Source organism: Branchiostoma belcheri, unplaced genomic scaffold (genome assembly GCF_001625305.1).
Source record: "Branchiostoma belcheri isolate BF01 breed outbred unplaced genomic scaffold, Haploidv18h27 scaffold7, whole genome shotgun sequence".
In the NCBI taxonomy this organism is placed as follows: Eukaryota; Metazoa; Chordata; class Leptocardii; order Amphioxiformes; family Branchiostomatidae; genus Branchiostoma; species Branchiostoma belcheri.
The window spans coordinates 1040155-1057575 of record NW_017804353.1 but is presented as its reverse complement, the minus strand read 5'-3'; the positions used below and the strand labels follow the sequence as shown (position 1 = coordinate 1057575).

At 41.9% G+C, this 17421-nt stretch overlaps 2 protein-coding genes across 2 annotated transcripts; one reads left to right on the top strand and one right to left on the bottom strand.

Moving 5' to 3' along the window:
• The first annotated feature begins 202 nt into the window (after window positions 1-202).
• Window positions 203-2038, top strand: LOC109484430 (tropomyosin-like). The gene is made up of 2 exons (XM_019787679.1): window positions 203-1177; window positions 1690-2038. Exons 1-2 carry the CDS (start codon window positions 312-314, stop codon window positions 2015-2017), a joined length of 1194 nt encoding a protein of 397 aa, XP_019643238.1. The 5' UTR covers window positions 203-311; the 3' UTR covers window positions 2018-2038.
• A 3132-nt stretch (window positions 2039-5170) lies between these two features.
• On the bottom strand, window positions 5171-17130 carry LOC109484737 (cyclic AMP-dependent transcription factor ATF-6 beta-like). The gene is made up of 14 exons (XM_019788098.1): window positions 17006-17130; window positions 14049-14140; window positions 13367-13490; window positions 12773-12852; window positions 12097-12343; window positions 11441-11658; window positions 10375-10560; window positions 10009-10118; window positions 9498-9623; window positions 8766-8954; window positions 7404-7500; window positions 6788-6964; window positions 6288-6366; window positions 5171-5658 (listed from the first exon to the last, which is right to left on the bottom strand). Exons 1-14 carry the CDS (start codon window positions 17076-17078, stop codon window positions 5453-5455), a joined length of 2004 nt encoding a protein of 667 aa, XP_019643657.1. The 5' UTR covers window positions 17079-17130; the 3' UTR covers window positions 5171-5452.
• Between the last annotated feature and the right edge of the window lie 291 nt (window positions 17131-17421).

Sequence of the window (17421 nt, the reverse complement as noted above, 5' to 3'; positions counted from 1 at the left end):
TGATCACAGGGTCTGGATTAGACGGGAAAAGTAGGCCGGTAACGCACACTACTTTCACCGCCATTCTACTAATTTTCAAAACAAGACGCTGAATTCGACAACGGCAAGCTGAAAACGTTTTGAGAAACTATCTGACCAGCTCTGGCAGAATTCAACGTTCTGGAGGTACGCAAGGGACACCAAGAGATGGGACTAATTTCAGAGACAGTCTGTCGTGCTTGAGAAGAGACAGTCGTATGTTACACAGGTGAGGGCTCGGAACGTCGAGCAACTTGTTTGGTTTGTTTACCACTGACCCCACTCCTTAAAGTATGGCCGTGCTCGTATCAACAGTTACGGCGTTCCTCATTGCCGCTTTAATAGGCTGGGCTCTCTCGCTTCTTAGGAGGGAAAAAGAAGGAAGGGTTGCTTTAAATACAGCTTTGCAAGAGAGGGAAGCATTTAGAAGTCGGCTAGAAGAGTTAGAGGTTGAGAACAAGACCTTACGTGAGGATAAAGAGGAGAGTGACAGGTGTAGTTGGGAACAGGTTCAATGTTTGCAGGACAAACTGGAGGAAACGGAGCGCAGAGCGGCGCAGTATGGCAGGGAGCTGGACGGCATGGCCGCTCTGTCGGACGAGCTGGCGGTCTTGAAAAGTCAACACCGGCAGCTACAGGGCAGGGTTACAAAGCAGGGGAGAGGCGTGTCGGCGTTCCGCGGGATCGGCCGCGTGGTCACATGCGACCTGCTGCGAGACAAGGCCGGTCTGGCCGAGAGAGTGAAAGAACTGTCGCGAGCAGTCGCCGAAAGGGAGGAAGAGCTCGGTAACGTTCGGGAGGAGGTCGGGAAGTTTCGTGCCACGGAGGTGGAACGTCGGCGCCTCCTCGAAGAAGAGATATCCGACTTTCAAGACAAGCTAGACACGATGTTTAGAGACAAGAAACGTCTCGAAACTCAAGTCCAACGTCTTAAATTCGAACTAGATGAAGCCAAGACGAGCGAGCAAGACTTGGAAAGCCAAGCGGAGAGCCTGAGACGAGAACTGACGAAGGAAAAACAGCAGAGCACGGAAGAAATCCACTCGCGTCTGAAGGAAGCGAACGACTCGAACGAGCGGCTGACGAACTACTGCCTGCACCTGAAGCGGCGCATCGGGCGTCTGAACGACCGGGCGAAACAGGCGGAGCAACAGCACAGGTCTGACTACTTTACAGTCCAAGTACATAGAAGCAGTACAAAAGAGAGCGGGCAGGATAATAGCCTCTACCAGGCTTCGGGAGGCGGCTGGAAAGAGTAGAAATCGGCCAAAAAGAGAGAGAACAGTTCGCCACTCCCTTGGCATGTTATCTTCCTATTTGGCCGATTTCTACTCTTTCCAGCCGCCTCCCGAAGCCTGGTAGAGGCTAGCAGGATAATCAGAAAAGCAGATACTATGTTAGCTATGACAGAGCAATGGTGTTTTACATTTTATTGTCAATTTGCTGAACCATTCTTGATAAATTTTAATGTGCCCCAATTCAGCCATGTAAGGCTGCAATGGTATGTGTGTTGTAAATAATAAATAAACCAGTTCATTCATTCATTCATTCACTCATTCATTCATTCACTCACTCATTCATTCATTCATTCATTCATTCATTCATTCATTCATTCATTCATTCATTCATTCATTCATTCATTCATTCATTCATTCATTCATTCATTCACAGGGAGTCGGCTCAACGTTGCGACGAACTGTACCGGTCTTCCCTCAGTCTCCAATCCCACGTGGAGGCTCACAACAGCGACGCAGCGAGGGTGGAAGAGCTACAAGCAGAAAACGAGCGTCTAGCGGATGAGGTGGAAAAAGCGATGGAGTGGCGGCTGTGTTCGTTGTGTGGGGTGAACGAGCGGGCGGTGGTCACCTTACCGTGTTGTCATTTCGCGATGTGCCGGCAGTGCCACGGCAAGCTGCCAGGGGGCTCTGCTCTCACGCGCCAACAGTGCCCGTACTGCAAGCGCGGCATCAAGAAGACACTAGACGTGTACGTAGTTTAGAAACTGACACTTGTCACTTAGGCATCGGTTTGGGATCTCACAGACATTGAAGTCAAAAGTCTCTGCCACACTGTACTTTTGCGGTGGGGATTTTAAAAAAATACTATATTCAACACACAAAAAGAGGCATCAAGAAGGCACTAGACGTGTACGTAGTTTAGAAACTGTCACTGGTCGCTTAGGCATCGATGTTTGGGATCTCACAAACAATCATTATGATAAGTCAGATATCTCTGCAACATTGTACTTTTGCGATGGAGTTTTAAAAATTACTATTCTCATTATCGTTACAGAAAGAGGAAATGAATAACGTATGAAACTTCACTGTTTGTCTGGAAATAAGGTCGAGGCTGGTACAGTAGTAGTTAGGTTGTTGTTTTAGGAGTGCTTAGAAATTAAGTTGCAAAAGTGGTGCTTTAACTTTGTAAGGGTACAATTGCATAGTATATAGGACTGTCAAGGCTAGATACTATTAAATGATACCCAAGGATGGTGGCGACGAAGATATAATTTGCAATGATTAAAAACGATGGAAGAAAAGACGATTCCGTCCATGTCATGTATGTTGCACCCTCCGCAATGAATGAAGCTTCATGCGGCTGTAGTTAGCAACTTGCCGCCAGAGGGCGTTTCCACCAGTATGTGATAGCAAATGCTGCTGCTGTTTATGGTGCTCAGTGGTTTACGTGACTGAGAGCAAATTTTAAGCTAGTAGATTGATGTCGATTTAAGTTTTTGTGGACATATCATGTCAAGACAATGCTTATTACATGATATCAATGTGCTTACGGTGTGTACATTTTTGGCTGTCAATAATAAAGCTTGTTATCAATGACCCTACTTGTTTCAGATGAAAGAGATAGCAAATACAGTATTCCAAACTTAGCATCTTTGTAGAATACACTTCAACCTATCATAGAGGGCAAGCTCTTTAGCCTAGGTGCCAGACTGTTTCCAGGGCCCAAACGTACAGACCAGTTTCTGGGCTCCAGAGCCAACATGTACCCAAGGAAATTATACCACAGCCACCCTCAGTTAGGCCCTGACTCTGGGCCTAGCATGCTATGGTTCTGGCATAGTGTAGAAGGAAGAATGGTATTATCTAGGGTAGCAGTTCTCTCAGACAGAAGACACAACAATCTGATAAATCTTATACTCCAAGGTAGAAACCTTTATTCCCATCAAATATTTACATCTCTGTTTCCCCTCCCTTTTTCGTAAAGCTCTATTTACATCATGAGCAACAAGCCTCTTTCCTTCTGACATCTACATGCAAACTCAATGCTTACTATGGTATTGCATACTAGATATAAATGTTCTAAACATGCCTTCTTTTTCAAAATGTAGGAATGTGGAAACAGCTACAGCTCTAAAGCCTGTATACATTGACATGCTGACAGAAAAAAATTAAGAACTTTTCCTAAAATAAAATCACTGACACATTTACTCAAGCACCACCTACAAGATACACATTCAAAATGTGTGTAAAAATTCAGTCTTTTCAACTACATGTACAGTACTAGATGTCTAGTAATGCCTGGTCCTGTTCTTAAACATGATAGAATATAAACATAAGAAATAATGTTCGGACTAGCATACAAATGTGTCACTTCTTGTAACAGCATCTTTAGCACAATAAATTCTCCTTCTGAATGTTGTAATTTCTTTGCTAGCTGTTGGCTAGAAATCTGAATCAAACAAAATCATAGGTGCACGTAATACATATTGAGTTTAAAAAATTAACCAGTTGCTTGATTAATTTTGATTACATAATGTTCCACTTTGATGTCCAACCTTCATGGACATACATGTAAGCTAGTCACATAACTGATAGTCATAAGCTTTATGCACCATCAGAATGTAAACCAGCTATTAAGAACACCATAGATGCCACATAAGCAGATTGTAAAGCATACCAGACAACCATGCAAAAGGCCCATCCACACATACATAATAAATACCCCCCAACCCTACCCTCCCTCCTCACAAAATACAGGCATACTCTCCTTTCCTTACTGCAACTTAGTATCCACAAATCGTTCAACTTCTGCTCTCACACCCATAAAGGAAAATCATACTACTTACTGATATGATAAAATGGACTAAGTGCTCCATTATTAAGTACAGATACTGCTTTCAAAAGTAACAGTACAGGCTATTTAGTCACAGAGCAGCAAGAATTGTGCTACAGCTACATGTAGAATAAAGATATGTACAACTCTGATCTACTTGACTGTATAGTTTCTTGCTACTGTAGCTGAACTTTCCCGTCTTAGAATATTAGAAAGACAGTGACATACATGTACTTGTACATGTAAATGGAAAAAGACTGATGTCATAGGTACATAAGAAAACACAATTTTCTGCAGAGCTTTCAGATTGTCAGAAATGGATTGAAATTGTACAAAATGTAACACAAAAAATGTGAAAATCTGGCACAGGCTACCTTTAAATTAGAAATCTGTGCATTAAGTTTCATGTAATAACACATTCTCTCTATATATTTTTTCTGTTTTCATAACAAACTATACTTCAACCACTGGCAAGTCCCAACAGCTTACTAACGTTTGTGACAGTTTTATAAGTTTAATATGATGATTTAATATGATCAAAGATGCACCATCTTGATCCACAAGTATGTCTCTTCTGCTGCCTTAATATTGCAACAATGCCCTGGTCCACCAGTCCCCAGTAATATTTCTCAACCCTCACTCATACATGCATGGTATTTTACAAGCACAAAATACTTTCCTCCATAATATGTATAAAATCTTTTCTCGTAGCTTTCAAAACTTCTTTCTTTGCGATGTGGTTATACCACACCTCATAGCTGCATCAAATAGCTACCATTGTTCATTTTCTTCCTGTAAATACTGATACAGGACAAAAACCTCCACATCAAATTATTTTGGCATCTTTCAACAAAATTTTTGAGATAAAAAACCTCCTTTGCTTGGAAAATACAAACTGCTTGTTTTTCTGGATAAGATTTTTTCTTCTTTTTTTTTTTTTTTTCAAATCACTCCTCTGTACAACTGGAAAACAAGCAAAACCTCTCAACCAGCAAGAAGCCGCTCTTCCTGATTGGTTGATTTGTCACAATATAAACTGTGATTGGTTACAAACACTCACAATGGCCAATCAGAAAACAGCTTTGGAAATGTACACCAGCCAATGACAACATCGCGAATTGTGATTGGCTGGGTACATTCACAAGGACACTCCTGATTGGCTGTTGACTTTTAAGGAGCCAATTAGAAACAACTTTAGGAATGTACCCAGCCAATCACAACATCGCGGACTGTGATTGGCTGTGCTCATTCACAAGGGTGCTCCTGATTGGTTGTTAATTTTTAAGGAGTGTTGTGATTGGCTCTGCACATTCACAAGAACACTCCTGATTGGCTGTTGACTTGTAAGGAGTGCTGTGATTGGCTAGTTAGGAGGAATGGTGCCCTCTGGGTGGGGGTGGCCGTGGACAGTTTTGGGGTCCATGTTGGGGGAGGGGACAGTGTAGGTTGCGTTGTCGCGGAGATAGGCAGGGATGTTGGATGTCTTGAGCTGGATCATCTGGGTGTTCATGACCTCGCAGTCAATCTGCATCATGGCCATGTGCCCCTGGCGGGTGTCCATCACAGTTTCTGTGGAACAGGAGAAACATGAGCTTGATAAAAATTACACACTGACTAGTCAACTTTATTGCGTGCATAAAGTAAAGAGACTCTTTTTACACGACCAAGTTTTTTTATTCAGCCGACAGTTTCTTTGGAAGAGGAGAAACATGGGATTCTTCAATCAGAGTGACTTATTGCCTATGACTAATCTACAACAACTTTATTGTGTGTTATTCCTGTAGGCATCCCAACTTGTCTGTGTGTTTGAAAGTCTGTATGCATAAATGAATGCATGTATGAATGAATGAATGAATGAATTCTAAGGATAGATATACATGTACCTTGAAGAAGCCACTGCATGCATTTTTAAGATCTCAAAAGCAGTATGTGTATACATGTAGGTGAATTACAACTGTATTAAAGAATTTTTTCAACAGCAAACTTAAAACACACCAAGAACCTCCTCCCTCCCAACCACAAAATAAATCCACTAAACCAAATCAAAACCAGTCAGTATACAGCTTGTATTACACAAATTCTCCTCATTTGATTAATATTTGATTCAATATACATTGAAGCTGGTGTCTTACACCTAATGGTTATGGGCTTATGGCTACAAAATACAGGCACAAGTAGAAAAGTCCATGAGTACCCACCGTTGACAGCAGGCATGAGGAGAGACATGCGCGGCCTCATGGTCTTGTTGTGAGCCGTGGCAGGCAGCAGCAGATGGTCCTGGGGACAGGAAGAAACAACAAGATTTATAACAATTGTAGAAGGCATGGCATGGTGTGGCCTTGAGTGTCTCAGAATCTAGGGTTTCTGGGTTTTAATCCCCACACCCTTTGGAGAGGCACTTAACATGCAGAAAGGGTCTGATGCTTGCTAAAAGTGAAATTTAACAGTAAAGTATTCTATGTAGAATGAAATGTAGTCTGTTGTTGCTTTTTTTTGTAAAAGAGGAGAATACAACACTAAGTGAGTGACTAAACCGTAACTTCTGTCTGAATCACTCAGTGTTCTTCAGCTATCTGACCCAATCCCTCAGGTCATAATACATTCTACTCTACCAACTTACATGAACTCTCATGATAGAAATAAAAGTCTGTGCATCTTCAAGTAGCACACGAAATGAGAAAAAACCCTTACGACATACCTTCCTGAATGACACAACATAGAAGGTGTCTTCCCTCCTGTTGATGGCCTCCAGGAACTCCAGGTAGCTGCGATCCGGCCCGCCGAACACCTGCACCTCGTAAACCTCGCCCTCCCCGCTGGGCGCCAGGGCAAGGTCTGTGTTCTTGTAGCGCTTGGGGGACCTGTGGACTGCAGGCTGGGGGGAGAAACAATACACTTTCAGTTCGATGTTTAAAAAAACCCAAAAACAAACAAACTTGAGTTTAGCAATTTGTGGAAAACTTTGTGCATGTGTAAATGGTTTATTTGCAAATTGACATAAAACTAAAACAACATTGCAGCCTAATAATACAAGATAGCCCAACACATTTGTCAACAGTGCTACATGAGGCAACCCTTAAGGTTTCAGGAATTTAAGGTTGCAAGCGGCCAAGATAGGTAAGGAAAAATACTGTATTTGTGATAATGAGATAACAGTTACTCAACAACTGGATGAGTTTGAAAACAGCCAGACGTTGCAGGTAGCATCCTTCATCAGCGACTAAAAGAGGGCTGTGTAATAAGTTGTACCTGTGATAGGTATCACATTGGAAATTTTGGGAGAAAAAACTCCAAGATTTTAATTGTTGACCCACCTTCTTCTTGGGCTGAGTTTTCTTCTTTGTCTGCTGTTTCTCCTTGAACTCCTGTTTGTGCAGCCCGGCCAGCCAGCCGGTCAGCTCGTCCGCCAACCTGTACATCAAACAAGTCATGTGTAACGAAACAGTTTATCAAACGTCTGTGCTGTTCAGTTCTATACTTTGAGCTTAATAAAACTATCCCTGGTCCCCTGTCTACTAAAAGGTAGGTTTATTCAGAACCTGTGAAAGTTGACACAAAATCTGTGTACCAGATACTTTGTCAGACAGTACCAGGTCAAAAGTTACGGACAACTTATAACATTAGAGTGTATATAAACAGGTGTCAGGTCTTTATTCAACTGGACACATTTCAAAACATGCTGATATGCTATTAGACTTTTTGAATGCTGTCTGAAAGGCTGGGTTGATTGTTAATCATACACATTCATCTATAAGATGGTTGTCTGAGAAAAAGACCCTAAAATGTAACAAGGCAAAGCAACCCCTGTCTACCTGATGGAGTCAGTAGTGTTGAAGAGCGGACATGAGGGAGGTACCCTCTCCTCCATGCCAGGTTTCCTGCCCGAGGGTTTGGGGAACTCAGGCAGGATCATCAGGGCCTTACATGCTACAGTATCTAACACCTGCCTACCTGATGGAGTCAGTAGTGTTGAAGAGTGGACATGAGGGAAGCACCCTCTCCTCCATGCCGGGTTTCCTTCCTGAGGGTTTGGGGACTCAGGCAGGTACAACCATAGCATCTACTGTAGAACCTTACAAGCTACATGTAGTCTATACATTAGAACCTGCCTACCTGATGGAGTCAGTAGTGTTGAAGAGCGGACACGAAGGCAGGACGCGCTCCTCCATGCCGGGTTTCCTGCCCGAGGGTTTGGGGAACTCAGGGAAGTACCTACTGATATACTTATCTACCTTACAAGCTACATGTGTTGTACATGTACCTGATGGAGTCTGTAGTGTTGAAGAGTGGACATGAGGGAAGCACCCTCTCCTCCATGCCAGGTTTTCTGCCCGAGGGTTTGGGGAACTCAGGGAAGTACCTACTGATATACTTATCTACCTTACAAGCTACGTGTGTTGTACATGTACCTGATGGAGTCAGTAGTGTTGAAGAGTGGACATGAAGGCAGCACCCTCTCCTCCATGCCAGGTTTCCTGCCCGAGGGTTTGGGGAACTCAGGGAAGTACCTACTGATATATGCCTACCTGATGGAGTCTGTAGTGTTGAAGAGTGGACATGAGGGAAGCACCCTCTCCTCCATGCCGGGTTTCCTGCCCGAGGGTTTGGGGAACTCAGGCAAGATCTTACAAGCATAGCATCTATAACTGTATAACTTATGTATAAGCACCACTTACCTGATGGAGTCAGTAGTGTTGAAGAGTGGACATGAGGGAAGCACCCTCTCCTCCATGCCAGGTTTCCTGCCCGAGGGTTTGGGGAACTCAGGAAGGATCATGAGAGCCTTGTCACTCAGGCTGCTGCTCCTCTCCTGCCCGGGTTTACTCTCATTCCCGGGGACCACGTCCGCAGGCGGGTCACTGTACCTGAAGAAAAATGGACAAAAAATGTGCATCTCAATCCCGTTCAGCTACAGGAGTTAGAATCCCACCCGTTGTCACTCAGACACTCAACATGCACGCTACCAGACAGGATTGCAGTCCTTAGGACAGGGCATTAAGCAGTGGACCACTGTGTTCATTGTGCTTGTTGAAAAGAGCTAGGGGAATTTCCCCGGTACAATGAACCTGTAAATACTGTACATAGCGTCTGTCTTCTCTGTCACAACCACTGGAAGGATAGCTCTAAGAGTGAGCTAAACATTAGCCTGGGTGCAAGATGCTGGCATTTCATAAGCGATAGATTTTTTTTTGGGGGGGGGGGAAGCACTAATGTCTGCTACAAGGGTATCCGCACAAACCCTTATCTTTCACGGTAATTAGAGCCAGGGTGCCAAATCGGGGTTTCTCTGCCCCTAGCACTTACTTGTGGTAAGGGCTGACACCCAGGCTAGCTAAACACGGGTCCTTTTCCATATGAACACCATATGAGTCACCATCCATCCAACTAAGCTTGTTACATGATATTACCTGAAGTCGTTGGTCTGGTCAGGGTCCTGTGAGTACATGTTCCCATCTTCTGAGAACTGCAGGAGGGTCCGAGCATGGCGGATCGGGATGTCTCCTAACTCTGGCTCTGATGTTCTTCTGAACAAACTGGGGAAATATTGTACTGTGTCAATTAACACCAGGTCTTTCAAGGATAGAAAGACAAATACATAATACCTCTAGAACAAAATACAGTGTAATACACTATGACAAAAATAGTATGTAACAAGCAGAACGTACTGCGCCTGTGCAAAACACGTAATGTATTGTGCCTAGCACTTCAGTAGAATGTCTTTTTAATTACATATTTAAGGATGGCGTCCCATCTATAGTTTTCAAATTTTGTGTCGGAAAAGACATTGCCTAAAACAAAAGGCAAAAGTCTGACATAGCATAGACCAAACATCCAATGAAGACCGTGAGTTTTGCACAGTAGGTTCTGCCAATGTGCTGGTTATCAATGCCTATGAAGAATGAAGAAACAGTCCCATACCTGTATGTAGCCAGTGGGGCCAGGTTGAAGCAGACCAGGAAAAGTATCGCCATAGCAACGGTGGTTTGTTTGTTGCCAAAGAGTGATTTGGAACTCCGTAGTCTCTCATTCTGAGGAGGAAATGATGATAAAATTAAAAGTTAAAGTTTTGGAGAAATCAAAATTGCTGCTAGTATTATTACAATATTATGTACAAATCTGGACACAGGAAAAAACATTGTAAAATGAAGGGGCTACAATATGTGTTCACTGAAATTTGGTTAACGACTTTACAACTACCAAAAAAACAATTACATGTACTATTTTTAACACAACCTGCTATTCACAGATACAAACACACCAGCATTCATTCACCCAAGTCCTTACCTCGTTGTTTAGAAATTGTACCCTCTTCTTGAGTAAGTTGTTTTCCTGTCTCAGCTTCTCGTTCTGTTGCCCGAGGGCCTTGAGTTTGTCTTCAAGACCCTGGAGGTATTCCTTCTTCTTCTTCCTGGACAGACAGGCCGACTCTCGGTTCTTAATCATTCGCTGTTGCCGCTTCAGGACCTTTATCTGTGGAGAGGGGTAAGAAATGTGTTAAAACTTTATTGTTAAGGAAAACATATTGTTTTTGGTACGTTTTCTCTTCTCCTCCAAACCAAAAAGGTCAATAACCTGAACCAGACTGTCTGTTACCATGGTAACTAGTGTTGGGTCACATCATGTTGCAATTTTATAGCAGAGGGATTTAGACTCCTGTCTGACCATGTGAATGAATGTGTTTGAGTATGCGAAGGTAAACATTATGCATTTGCTTTGCAAATGTTACCTTTCTAGTTTGTTTATTTGAATTTTTCACCATGTGAAAGGGAGGGCAAAAGAGGTGCATATAAGGAATACCAATTCTTTAGAAAACACCAGCATAGCATTTCAGCAGAACAAAACCCAGATTTTTCACGGTTTTTGTTGAATGTTTGGTCAACATTGCATCAGAATTCTGCCTGTTGCAGACAACATATCTTTTTCCCACACAACATTTGAAAACTATAAATGGGATGTCATCCGGCATTTAACAAAATGTTCTGCCAAAGAGCTAGTCACAATACATAACGGGTTTCGTGCATACGCAGTATGTTCTGCTGACGTGCCCACCAACGAACAAGTACTCAGAACGTCGGCAGAACGTACTGCGCCTGCACAGAATCCTGTATTTTCACGTTTGTCGTGGATTTTTGGTCAACGTTGCATCAGAATTTTGCCTGTTGCAAAGGATATCTTTTCCTACACAACATTTGGAAACTACAGACGGGATGTTAACCTTATATGCGCGAATACGACCTTATATGAGACTTTCTGCCGAAGTGCTATGTACAATACATTACAGGTTTCGCGCAGGTGCAGTGCGTTCTGCCGACATGCTCAAGTACTCAGTCTTCCAAATCATATGACTTACATCTACGTTCCCATTGGCCAGTGATGGATTGGAGACGGCAGGTGCGATTGGCTTGGCAGGGGGCACCTGGACTGGAGGCGGAGCTGGCTGTTGATTGGTCAACGGGACTGCAGGCTGTGGGGTCGTCGTCGTGGCAACAGGCTGCTGATTGGTCGGCTTGATGAGCCCCTGTGCTGCAAGTCTGGCAAACTCGGCCTGTGTCAGGACTATGGGCTGACCTGAGGGGTGAGAGGTCAACAGTTAAAGGTTAAATAGAAAGATTACATAAGAATCCATGCTCTTCATATGACATTATGAAGCCAGGAATTCAGTAACAATATGAATTTAGATGCAAAGCTTTCGACAGTTGTCCCTAAAACGTGGAAAAATGTTTTCCAAATCTAATTCCAGCTTAGCACTGTCAGCTTGGCCCTACTAAAATCAAATAAGATTTGCCCCTACTAAAAAATACATGTACATGCACTTACATTCTGCCAATTGAAATAGACATGATGCGTGTTTAGAGTTGACCTGATTTCAATATTTTCCACATCATAACTGTTATGTTGTGAAAAACATTAAAATCAGATGAACTCATGCTAGAATGGAATGCAAAAAAATTGCAATAACAGAGAAAAAAATTTAAAGCTGGCTAGTACTATTGTAACCACCCCTACCTGGAGCCTGTGCCTTGAGGTTCTGTAATGTCTCCTGTAGACTGGGTTGTGTCTGTGTCTGTGTGCCGGTGGGCTGTGCTGTGATGATGGGGACCCCCAGGGGTTTGGGCACGATGGGTTTACATTGATAGGGGGACGTGGGGGGAGGGGGGGAGGGGTTCTGGGAGCTGGGGGTCAGCGGGGGGGTTTCCAGCTTCACCTCGACTGTGCCATTCTGTGGGGACAGCTGGGGGTGGTCAAAATACTTCTGGAAAAAAAGAACAGAATGCTTGAGAAACTATACCTACATGTAGGACTTCGGTACATCTCATACCTAAAGCTATTCTAGGCACAGTGAAAACTACATCATGCAAAATATAGCTTATACTGTAGTTATACAGATTTTATAAGATGCATGTATTAAGTGCAGAAGCCATAGTTCAAGAAAAGCTGTTGGCCATAAATGATTTGTGTCTACACAAGTAGGTAAAACACAGTAACAGATTTCAGCTCAGAAATTCACAAAGCAAAATTCTGTGCTTCTTTAAAATAAAGACATGCCACTTGGGAAAAATTATCTATCGGACCACGAAAAGTGGTCACAAATTGTCAATGGCCAGGTGGTCTTTATGTAGAGTTGGTCACTTGCACAGGTTTGACTGTATTTATTTAGTCCACCACAACTCCAGTTACTCACCTGGTTGGAGAAACCTTCCCCTGATGAGTCAGAGCAGGAGGAGGGGGCAGGAGACAGGGGCTCTGTCTTCACCTGCACATCTGGGAAGGAAAGGGTACAGGTTACTAACAGAAACCAGTGTATTTAGAAATCAAGGAATAATGCTAGTTGTCATCCAAATTTGAATCCTGATTTTTGCTGGAATTTTACTACTTAAACTTCTTACCAAGATCATGACCTACATGTACTCACACACACAAAAATAGAAAATCACGATACAGTTAAGTTGTAACTCTGACTATTTGGACAAAGTAGAACTAGCAGCAATCATGACTTTTCTCAAGGGTTATGTTCTGCTACAAAAAATTTACCTTGGTCTTATTCCTAATAACTAAAACATAGGTAAAAGAAAGCCATGACAAGCCATTTGATTTCTTTTACACACAAAATAACACACAAACAAAGACCTACGCTACCAAAAACAGGACCCTCTATATAAGTCTGACTGCTGTACATGTATGACACTAAGCTTAAAGACTTGAAGCTTAAACTTTGCAACTATGTATGACACTTGTTCAGTAAATAAGAGGTACCCTTGGAGGGAACCAGCCTTACCTTGGTAGCCATTCTGGTCCAAGTTCATGTCGAGGTCAGTCCAGGGGTCGTTGAACCCGTCAGACAGCTTCAGGTCCGACCTGCCGTCTAACAGGTCAGACCTTCCTCCTAACAAGTCATCAAACTGGGGAAAGGTGTAGTAAGTTAAATTGGAGCACAATTTCTCATATTACACCTTCTATTCAAAAAAGTATTTTCTGTGTGTACGTAGTGGTGAAGGGGTGATGTAGGGGTGAGGGCTGAACATCTGGGACAGTTAATGGCGGACAGAGCTGTCTGGAAAGAGAGAGTGGACTCGGTCCGGGCAAGCCACCCGACATGATCATGATGATGGTTTAAATTTTCTGCGTATACCTGCAGAAGTTCCAATCAAACTTCAATTTCTTTGCCCTAATCAGGCTGACCATGAAACAATGTGCATAAAATCTTCAAAGCAACACGACTTTGAATCTTTACATTGCAGAATGCTACTACAGTGTAAAGAATTTGAAAGCCAAAGGCATTTCTTGGCTGTATTTCACCAGTGTGACATGGGTTGGTTTTATCCTGGACTGGTACAAATATCGTAAAACTACTATGTATTTTGGACATCTAGTTTTCATATCTGACACAAACACTTAAATGCAGATACTGATGTAGATGAAAAAAAATCCACCTGAACAAGAATGACTTGAGATCTCACCTCTATGTCTGGTATCCTCTGTAAGAGATCGTCTGCACTGCCAAAGTCACTGATGTCTGGCAGGTCCTCTATGTTACACAGTGTGCCATCATCTGGGGAAACACAGGGGTGGTTAGGGTTATATAATATAGTCACTTCTAGTTAGTATTGACATTGTTGGTCTGTTGGATAGAAACCGTTTTGAAATACAGATACTAGCATGTTGTTTTAATTCATTTTTACTGGTTCACATTTAAGTAATACCATCACATCTAGAATTTGAGTAGTCTACATGATAAAACAGCTTTAATACGCAATACTAAACCTAAAATATCTGCTTGGACAGGGCTTGAAAATGGTAATTTGCTCACACATGGGTCAGATATCATCAACCTATTGTTTCTAGTATATATAACTTTTCATTTTTCCATGTAAAATGTTACTAGACGTTGGTAATCTAAGGTTTTTTTATCAGTGAAACTAATGATACCCATAAGTGCATTCATATTGTGTTAATAATTCTTTCATGCATGTAGCTTTAGCAAAAAAATATCTACGACTGCCTGTAAAATTCCTGAACAGCTAGTACAGAAATTTCTTTACACCAGGGACACTGAGCATTTTCAATTCTCCCTTTCTGCAACAGTACACGCCTCTCCTTTGTTCCAGCTAGTGTTCTCCCCCGACCTCATCTTTTAGTCATTATCTGCCATGAAAAATACATCAAGCGTTTGTTGTACACACCAGACCAATCTAATTAACAGAGAACAATAGCACAGATGTCACTTTATGCCTTTTACTCATGGGAATTAGGATGGGTTACAGGCCTGGTGAAAGCTGGGGAAATATTTGTTCTAGATAACAGAGCAAAAAGGAACAATTTTAGCAGGTGCGCAAATGTTGAAAAATATTTACTCTTTCTGATCATGATGTACAGGTACGGGTACAAAATACCCATTGCAGAGAAGGTTCAAGAACCATTTCTTGGGTACAAAAAATTTTTTGCTTTGGTCTTTTGGATGGATACCTTATTAACATTTGTACACATAACATTGCAGTCATCTCTTTAAAGTATTTCAGACAAAGATACAGTTAGTACATACAGAATTTTGTGTGTCCCTATATATTCTATATTCCACCAAGGACGTTATGATTTTACCAATAGGGGACATAAACAATTACATGTATAATTGTACATGCTTTGTTTTGTAAACCACATATTTTCATACTCTCCAAGCAGAGGTCTGGATTTAGGGTTATTTTGGGCGTGTTTTCAGACTTTTTTATCGGGGTTCCTTTTTTGCACTGGATTTTTCTTTCACCAAATCCAATCAAAATTTGGTTGGGTGAAAGAAAAATTCTGGTGCAAAAATATTTTCATGCTTTTCTTCTTGTTTGGTCACCATTGTTAATGTTAGCGTATGTTTTTGACACACGTGTAAGAACATGCATGTTCTCACACCCTCTACACAGTTGTAGCAGACCTGTGACTCGTCAGTAAACGTGTCCTGTACACCATGACCATTGTAAACAACAGCTTTTGTTCAAACATTTTCAGTCCCTACTAGTCTGGTGGCAGCTGGTGTAACATTTGTATGGGAACAGTACCTGGTGCAGAACAACTACATGTTTTCATTCTACATTTCAAAACACAAAACCTTATACAAATTCTCAACCAGATTTTCGCTCCGTGATGCTCAAAAAAATTTTTTTTCGAGCGTTGCAGAGCAAAAATCCGGATGGTACCCAGGCTATCTCTGTGTAGTGGTGCCAGCTTCCTTGAGGTTTCATCAATTTGCAACTGAGACACACAGCCAGCTAAACAGTTTTGCACATCTAAAAGTGAGAGTCCTTTGTACAAAATGTTCAGAGGGTTCTTTGGAGGGTTCCCATGCCAGACAATCAAATTAAAGCAGACCTTATTCACATGGCACCTCGAGAGTTGTGTAAACAGAGACACCAGGATATGCAGCGTTTCAAATCACCACACAATTGACCACCTTATGTTTATGACTCCATTTTCATGGCCTAGAGTACATGATAAATTGTACATCAACAAAGGAACCAGGATGTTTCGTCTTGTTTGAGGTTATTAATTTTTTCTCCATTTTTAAAAACAAGGACACAGTCTCTCTTTCACTGTTTTTCACACATCTTTCTTTTATGTTCGATTCATTGATCATGGTGAGAATTTGAGGAAAAGCTGGGTTTCATTTGTATACAAATTTCAACAAAATAGCAAATTGCAAAAGGATTGTTTGTCTTTTTCCATTTTCTGTTTAGTAGACAGTGCAGTGTACTAGTATCTTACAAAATATTATGAAGGCTACTGAAAAATGTAGGTGGGGTAAGGTTAGTACTACAAAAATACAGGTAAAAAATAAGGTATGGTTGTTTACTAGTAAGTTTTATCAACTTAAATGAAATTCACACCCTGAAAGACTAGATACTCGGGCAATTACTCCAAATAATGGGACCCTGAATGTTTAGTAGTTATGTAACAGTTAAACATTAATTTACACATGCTGAAACACATGCTTCACATGGCTAGCTACCTGAGCTTCACAGTATAAAAACACAAACTTATGCACAACTTATTTAGAAGTAAAGGTACATAAATCTTTTAGAAGGATATAGTAGTAGTGAAGTCGTGTTTTTTTAGGCCTGGAGGGTAAAAAAACGCCCCTTTCAAAAAACACGCCACATCCGGAAGTTAAAAAGCGGACCTTGAAAAATACCACACAACAAACGTGTGTAGGGCTAGACTGCAGCTAACAAATCAATATACTACCCCGCCGACGTGTTAAAAAAACACATGTGCTGCGTACAAATGTTCAAAATTAACAGTTCATTTGAAACGTGGCACAGAAAGTGCCCCAAAATGGGACACGCAGCCAACAGTAACACTTTTGTTATGATATAATTTATGGCCAACGAATGTTTCAGTGAAAGGACACGTAACCCTTTTTTCCACCTACCCCAATCTTCACTGGACAGCAAATTGTCGGCGAAAAAACGAGAGTCCGCCTCTGAAATGAAGTCCATCGCCATGTCTAGAACACCATGTAAGTCTCTCGCCAGTGAAAATGTACGATATTCGGTAAAAATTGAGAGTTTTGGGGAGAAAACTCGGGACAATATGTTGTTCCTCCTTCCACCGGTGAAGATGGCGTCTACTTAGTTATACCCAACATGCACCGCGGTTTCGCGGAAATGAAATTCGGGGAAAGTGTGTGCAATTCCAATTTAAACAGCTAGTCGTCGTTCTTACAATATACTGAGAGAGTTTTACACCGATGAAGAAATTTCTAATTTCCAAGCTGACCTTTTGGTGGGGATAAGGCAGTATCGAATTGGCCAGTCTGTAACCATTTTGATACTGTCTTACCCCCAC

Bases quoted from the DNA above. Each gene is read 5' to 3' on its own strand.
- LOC109484430 (XM_019787679.1), top strand. From the start codon at position 312: ATGGCCGTGCTCGTATCAACAGTTACGGCGTTCCTCATTGCCGCTTTA. The intron at 1,178-1,689 runs GTCTGACTACTT...ATTCATTCACAG, and splicing joins CAGGCGGAGCAACAGCACAG to GGAGTCGGCTCAACGTTGCG.
- LOC109484737 (XM_019788098.1), bottom strand. From the start codon at position 17,078: ATGGCGATGGACTTCATTTCAGAGGCGGACTCTCGTTTTTTCGCCGAC. The intron at 13,491-14,048 runs GTGAGATCTCAA...ACCTTTCCCCAG, and splicing joins AGAGGATACCAGACATAGAG to TTTGATGACTTGTTAGGAGG. The intron at 6,367-6,787 runs GTATGTCGTAAG...TCCTGTCCCCAG, and splicing joins ATGTTGTGTCATTCAGGAAG to GACCATCTGCTGCTGCCTGC.